General features: G+C 39.7%; 2 protein-coding genes and 1 long non-coding RNA gene across 3 annotated transcripts in view; 1 reads left to right on the forward strand and 2 right to left on the reverse strand.

The window, feature by feature from the left end:
- The window catches only part of LOC146484947 (uncharacterized), a 2,296-nt gene extending 1,598 nt beyond the window's left edge, over positions 1–698 (reverse strand). Inside the window, exon 1 of the mRNA XM_085103817.1 lies at positions 1–698. This exon is cut by the window's left edge and continues 1,598 nt beyond it. Within this exon, the coding sequence (XP_084959943.1) occupies positions 1–616 (616 nt within the window). The 5' untranslated portion in view covers positions 617–698.
- The window catches only part of LOC146484940 (uncharacterized), a 182,260-nt gene that overhangs the window by 139,179 nt on the left and 35,524 nt on the right, over positions 1–7,557 (forward strand). The gene's annotated exons all lie outside the window — the stretch shown is intronic.
- Positions 5,793–7,464, reverse strand: LOC146484948 (uncharacterized). The gene is made up of 2 exons (XM_085103820.1): positions 7,355–7,464; positions 5,793–6,981 (listed from the first exon to the last, which is right to left on the reverse strand). The coding sequence occupies exon 2, from the start codon at positions 6,941–6,943 to the stop codon at positions 6,092–6,094; it is 852 nt and encodes a 283-aa protein (XP_084959946.1). The 5' UTR covers positions 6,944–6,981; positions 7,355–7,464; the 3' UTR covers positions 5,793–6,091.

A 7,557-nucleotide genomic window follows, 5' to 3' on the forward strand; every position in this document is an offset into this window, starting at 1 on the left:
TGTTCACGATCAAGTTACTAAGTACACTCCTCAGATGCAAAGACATGTAAAATTCATCAGTGACAGCAGATGGATGTAGGTAGACTTCGACTTTGCTGCCATCACAGTTAATGGCAGTGTTGGAAAGATCTATCCAGCGGGTTATTGCTTCATTAGCCACCAACTTGATCGTGGCATAGCCTGGGAAATAAGAGCTGAATTCGACCACACCGTCCAGTTGAGTTTTTGAGTAGCAACTTGGATAATTCTCTCTAAGTTTAAGCCAACTCCAGACAAGGTTAAAATCTGCCTCATCTCGAACAGCAACTCTGGTGGAACTGTCTTCTTCCCAATGAATATATTCAGGAAAACCGAATCCTTCGCTGACACTTCCAACCAAATTTGCTTTGAGCTTTCCAGAAAATATAGCATATGGATCTTGTAGATAAAAAATAGACAGAAGCTCAGTTTCAAACAAATCCTTCATGACCATATTAAACTTCCGCTCCAAACCAGGGATGGCCTCCCTCCCTGACTGCATCTCACGGTAAACAACATCTTCCATGTCTTCTGAAAGACTTACGTTTAAACCTCCTACAAAAGAAAGAGGTATTCCACGTTGCATGCGTGATACCATCGTGTTGTATGGAGAGAAATCTATAAAAACTCATCCAAGTACAATGCGACGTTTGAAAAAGTACTCTCAGACTGCAAGCAGTTCTTTTCTGGTCAGTCGAGAGGGTGCGCTAACCTGGAGCGAGGAGGCGCCTCTCCCCATGCCCCCCTCCGCTCGTTCGACATTTTTTTCCCGCTCGGCTATTTCGCGCGCGCGACCTAGACCTCTCGACTATCCAGAAAGGGACTGCTTACAGTCTAAAGTACTCTTGAAGCATGACACCTTTACACTAGATTATTTTCCCCTGCTTGAGCAGCCTTTTTCGCTTGATCAACAGTTCAAAAGTGCTTGCAAAGTTGACAAGATCTTCTAGCACAATGTTACGGCTTTGAATTGAATGTTTCTTTCTCGATGACTAATGCCGGAAGCTCTCACATCGAGCATTCTCAGGCCCTGAAAGAAATTTAGAGGCAGGCGTTACTTGTTAACATTTCGGCAACGAGAGATCCTGGGCCTCAAATAAGCTTACGCCGTATACAGGAAGTGAGTGCATTTTAAAATGACATGGAATACTTTTCCTGCTAGCCTAAAAGAAGTTCACCTCGTTCAATTTTTTATCAGTACTATCTTTACAGACCTTGTATGGCCATTTTTAAACGTTCTCATCGCCGAATGAAAACAACTTCTCTTACTTCGATTACCCATTCTGGGTAATAACCTATTCTGATAAGCCATCCCCGCCCTGAGTGGCCACGGCTGTAACTTTGTATGTATCCCCTAAGTCAATCTGCAATGAGGGCAAAAATCAAGCAAACCGTTGACATCTGTATTCCAACCATGTAAGCAATGATTGACGTTTTCATACAGCAATGGCTTTTCTCTGTTTTACCGTTATAAATGACAACGCTGAGACTCGAACACACCCCAAGTTTTCGGATATTTCAGAAAACAAGCGTAAAAAGATTAAAGCGTATTATACTTGTAAATACTGCTGTTGGTCAGATGTTTGCGGACTCCAACCACCTCTGCTATCCACAACACCTTGTAGACCGCTGGCATGCGGAGCAAACAGGCGCGCAACTTTTGGCTGACTGTTTGAAGCAAGTGATGACGAAGCTGTCATTGCTGAATCTGGAATGGCTTTGCTTTGTACTCTAAGAGTCTCAGTGCAACCTTATGGAGAAATCGAACTTTTCTCTTAGTAAATCGAACGTGGAAACATCCCCTGATCGGCATGAACATCCCCTAATCTGCTGTAGAGCCGGTATGTTGGCCTAGCTTATAAAGAGTCCCATCTAGCTCAGTGATAGAGCATCCGAAGTACTAATCGGAATTGTCGTAGGTTCAACTCCTAAAATGTAATAGGAGCACTCGCACTTTTCTCCTAGTATGCCTGTGTCATTTATTGAGTAACATTTCCTTCACTTAAATCACCATCCTATTTTCGCAGTGTCCAGGGAGTTTTAAACCGTAAAACTGACTAGTTCAACAGCGTAAATTATCATGAGTCTCCTATTGCTTAGTCGAAGCACTGATCAGTAGAGCAGTCGAAGAACTTATCAAAAGGTCGTAGGTTTGAATCCCACGGGGAGCACTTGCAGTTTTCTATTTGCCCGAATATGTCTGCGTCATTCTCTGAATAACAGTTTCCTTCCCTAAAGGCTGGTTTCCATATGATCGCAAATCGCAGATCGCAATAAGGTCGACCTTATTGCGATCTGCGATCTGCGATCTGCGATCCGCGATCATATGGAAACCAGCCTTTAAACCTTGTCACTTCATTTCACCATCATGCGTCATTTTTCATAAGCATCACTTATCGACATTCCTATCCTCGCAGTATGCAGGAAGTTTGTCACCATCGACTAAAGTAAGTTGGTGGTAGAGCATCCAAAGTACCAATTTATTTATTTAGCTTCGCCTAACTGTGAAACAACCAAACTTGCAACGAGTATCCTTCTGCTTAGATTTAGAGCACCCGACATTTTTTCGCTCTTAGTTATGCCAGTATCATTCACTGAATAACATCTTCCTTCAGTTAAATCACCATGAAAAGCTTAAAATTGGAAGGTCGTAGGTTTGAGTCCTACTGGGAGCACTGAAAGTTTTTTCCTTCCAGAATGCCTTTGTCATAATATTAACATCTTCTTAGTAAAACCAGTAGACTTAAAATTTACCACAGCTTGGTAGTAGAGCATTTGAAATACAAATCGGGAGGTCCTAGATTCGAGTCCTACCGGAAGCTCCGCAAATGTTTTTCTCCTAGAATGTGTCATTCACTATATAACAGCTTCCTTCACTTAAATTACTCGGCTTAATTTACCATTTTATTTCAGTATTCTTTATCTTTGAGCACAAGTATCACGTATCGATATCCCTCTCCTCCCAGTATGAAGAACGTCAGTTTGTCAACATGGACTTTAATAGTGAAACGGCCGAACTTGCAACGAGTATCTTTCTGCTTAGATTTAGAGCACCCGACATTTTTCTCTCTTAGTTATATGCCAGTGTCATTCACTGAATAACATCTTCCTTCAGTAAAATCACCATGAAAGGCTTAAAATTTACCAACTCGTTTACATCATCGTTATTTCAGTTATAAATTCATCGACATCCTGAGGATGTATTATGTACTTGACGCGTGAAAAAATGTATTATTTTGGAGATCTTTTTTTATTCTCTGGACGAAAATGTTGAATATTTTCCTATGGCAAGGTGGTCTTGAGGTAAATCCGAGCGTTCTGATTGTCCCTTGCTTGGTCCTTATTTTGTCTTAGGGACTCAGGTAATTTGCTGTGTGAACAACCAAGTTTGGCCGAGCAACATATGATAAGTTACTTTCTAATCTCTCCTGCTCGAGCTGTACAGAGGAATATTGGCCTCGGTCGTTTTTGTACGAACCATCAGTTGCTCTCGGTAGGACCTCGGGCCAGTGTTCCCCTTAACGCCCCTCGAGCATAGAGGCCCATTATATTTGTTGTTATCCTATTGTCCAAGCTAGAAATGTAGGAATTGAATCACTCACTAGTTTGATAATGGTCAAAGCCGTTCCATGGAATTAAGGAAGCGTCATCAGAGGAAGCCCTACTGAGGTGGCAAGTTCTCCCAGTCTTGTCATAATCAAACGATCTACAGGGAAACAAGCTCTCTTTCATAAAGGCATCTGCGCACTCCTCGACGATTTTTCCTCCAAATACTTTGTCTTGTTCTTGGATAGGCGCATGTCCCGTTTCGCAGGAAAGTCTCTTGGAGGTTAGTAACTAAAAATTGATGATGGCAATTATAGTTTAAGAAATTTCTTTTTTACAGAAATTCAATTTATTCTAGATTTAAACAGATTTCTACATTTGGTAATTATCTTTTTACACCCCTTTCTATTTACTCAATCACCCTATTGCTGGACCTAAGAAGTACCAGTAGCGATTCTTGTAAATTAGCGACTCGAAAAGCATGACATCTCATAACGCAGCAAGTTATTCATATTGTACCGAAATGACGATGTAAAATTAACCTTATCATTGATTTGGCATACAAACCCTTTGCTTTAGAGCAAAAAATACTTAAACTCACACTTGCAAGCGTAAGGGGTGGATGTAAGAACGTAAACTTCTTGTAGTCCCTTGGGAAAGTCTGCCCAGGCCTTTACATTCCCTTCCTCCACCCCACAACTTCGCACCAAGTTGTAGATGTCCTTGGGCGTAAGGACTTTGTCCCAAACATTTAATTGGCTGAGATCTCCGGTGAAGGCCTCCTCAGGGCTTAAGGAGCCCGCTAACGAATCCTGCTCCTGACCTAGCACCATAATACCACCACCCTTGATCACAGCTCCCGACTGAAAGGGCTCTGTGTATCTACAAGTGACTCATAATCGTTAGTTTCTATTAGTTTTATTTTCTTCGAGTGCTTCTTCGTTTATCAAGGATTCTGCCAAGTAATTTTGATTATAGGTGTTTTGTCCCTATATAAGCCACCAATCCAAACAACTTGCCAGAATTCTAAAACACTCGGCCTGAATCCAAACCACTTGCCAGAATCCATAAAACACTAGCCAGAATGCAATCAGCTGTGTAAATAATTAAAGAAAACTAACGCTAACTCAGTGTTGTTTCAGTTGGAATTCCTTTAGCCGAAAGTTACTGGCCGTATTTTATCGCTTTTCAGTTTTGGCAATCACAACAATTAGTGAACTGAGGAATTAAAACGTAGCGAAAATGGGTCAAAATGTGGGTGGTCATAAGTTCTGCGACGGCAGCTCCCACTCTTTTGTTTTCAATTGCTCAATTCTTTTAACTTTTCTGCCACAGACTTTGCACTATGAACTGACAGGTACACTAGGAACTTTTCGAAAGGAAAAACTAATTTCATTTGGTATTGGACACGTACGTATGTCAAAATTTTATCAACCACTAGCTGTCGCAGGTGCGAACTTGCAAGCGTTCACTATGCTGGCTTGTATACTCTCAAACCAGTTAATAGTAATGAACAGAAAACGACAGAAATCACCGCTTTGATTAATTTCCAATAATTATTGTGGTTTGAAAAGATCTTTTAAACACTGTGTGTTTCATCCCACAGCATTCAAAGAACTCTGCCTCTAAGTTTTGTTTAAAAAAGGCTCTGCTACGCCTCGTTTTTTCAACTCACCCCAAGTTATACGTGACGAGTTATAATTAAACCTGGCTCAGTGTGATGAATTGTTCTTTATTACAATCCCAATCTATCAGTTCCTATTCCAATCAACTACATACATTCAATAAACAGCTTGCTCACAATTATCCGGTCCTAAAGTTCCTTCTTCTGTCTCTGAAGATAAATCTTATTTCATGCTATAAACTGCATCACATGGTGAATTTCATTTTTTAAATAAATAGACATAATTGAATATTGGTAATAAAATAGATAACTTACAAATATGAGAATTACGATTCTTGATTGTATTAAATACAAACTCGCCTTAAAGAGACTCAATTGAGGCTTAAATCACATTGCCAAATTTATAAAATGACTGTAATGATCCAATAAGATAAATAATTATTTGAGTTCAATAATTGAAATTCTTGATATCCATTTAAATTATTTTTAAAAAAGTTATCTTTTCTCAAAAGTTAATCATTCCACTTGAAACTTAAATAAGTGTACAAAGCATTCGAGAATCAATTCACGTTCATTTAGCATTTTTCTTTCTTTTTTTTTTTTTCACGCCATGCGAATTTCACATTGTTATTATTATTATATTCTGTAAATCTAAGGAGGCTGAAAAGCAAAATGAAAACTGAAAAACGATCCAGTTTTGAAATTCAATTGAGCTTTAAAGTTTTGAAATACAATAATAAATAAGCTTATGTTGGAAAAAACAGGTCGCATCTCGCATTGTTTTGAAACTTAAAAAAAGCAAATAGAATGATAACTTTAATGTAAGCTCATCATGCATTGAAAAAAAAAAGCTATTTCAAAAGATTAAAATGTAAAGAAATCTTAACTTGAAATTGTAAGAAATTAGTACAATGTATTGTACTGCCCATAGAAAGGCATAGAGGCGGGGTACATGTACATTGGGTATCCTGCGTAAGATGGATCATAAGTGGCTTGTTGAGGCTGGCAATTTTCACAGCTTTGAGGCGAAGATGACGAATAGCGTAAATTTAACAGAAGTTGAACGGCAATTTGTTCCTCCTGGTGTTTTTGATAATAGTAATCGATGAGCGAGTTGCCGCCACTGGCTGGTGTTACTTCAAACGGAGAGTGCCTGGAATGATTGAATTCACCGCTGGACTTTTCTTCGCTATCTGCTTCGCCTTTGAGCGGTGACGAACTGGGACTTTCGCTGTAGAAACTGCTGTCACTTCTTCTCAGTTTTGAATTCACTCCACTTTTCTCGTTATCAGCCAACTTGAACTTTCTACACGGTGGTCCCCCAAACTGCGTAGAGCTTTCTCGTTTGAAGGCTGAGGGCGTTCCTTGAGCAATGCGCTTCTTTTTCCTAGAGGAACAAGTCCGGTGAACCAAGTGCATAAGTTCTGGCTTGTCGCGTTTAAAGTGGACGTGCTCAAATTCCATATTTTTGGACGGGTCGCCTTTCCCGTTGACAGGAACTTTTCGAAAGCCGTACAGGTTGAGCTGCCTCACGAAGCTCGTGAAGTTTCTGGTTTTAAACATTTCTGCGCTCTCGTCTAAAACCTGCCGTTTAAATGCTTCGCCGTCGGTAATAAGAATTGCCCCACCGCTTTCCGACCAGCGTATGGCTTTTTGGTACTTTTCATCACTCAGAAGGAGCTTCAGCTTTGAGATAAACGGACTCAGAGGTTTTCCTTTGACAGGAGTAAAGTGAAGACTGTTGGCTATTTCCATTTTGGAGCAGTGTCGTTCTAAAAAGTTGTCGTCACAACCTGCCAGACAAAAGTAACGATTTTACCACTTAGCAAGAACATAACCTTAAGCTTAACCGCTTGAAAAGTGTAAAACAAATATATTTGCTTAGATTTTTATAAAAGATAGAAATATCTCTAAAACACCTGTGTTACTTACAGAATATCTAAAGTGAATTTTTTCTCATTTGTGGATAAAAACAGTTTTTCAGCGCTCTTTCCTGGCTTCGCACATTTCATTCTAGAAGTAGGAATTCATCCTAATTTTTCCCCAAAATAGAACTACATAACATTAAGGCAACGCTGAAAACACTAGGTTTACCTCCTACTCTTGAAATATCTTAGGAAGACTAGACTCTTATAGAAAAATTAGCCAGAATAAACCAATACAAACCTGGTGAAGTTTTTGTGAAGAAGCCCACAAAAATTGAAGAAAAACTCCACCTTGAAAAAAATCTTCAAGAGGTTTTCTTGCTGACGCTTGACAACCTCTTGGCCAATCAGATGAGGGAATAGACGTTCGAAGTGGTTTCCAATTGGTCAGAAGTTTGATAAGATATGTTTCAAATTTTGGCACTGTCGAAAGCTTTTTGACGA

Source organism: Pavona decussata, unplaced genomic scaffold (assembly GCF_977016875.1).
Source record: "Pavona decussata unplaced genomic scaffold, jaPavDecu1.1 SCAFFOLD_28, whole genome shotgun sequence".
NCBI classification, from domain to species: domain Eukaryota; kingdom Metazoa; phylum Cnidaria; class Anthozoa; order Scleractinia; family Agariciidae; genus Pavona; species Pavona decussata.

Excerpts from the sequence above, each read along its gene's own strand:
- LOC146484948 (XM_085103820.1), bottom strand. The coding sequence starts at position 6,943 with ATGGAAATAGCCAACAGTCTTCACTTTACTCCTGTCAAAGGAAAACCT.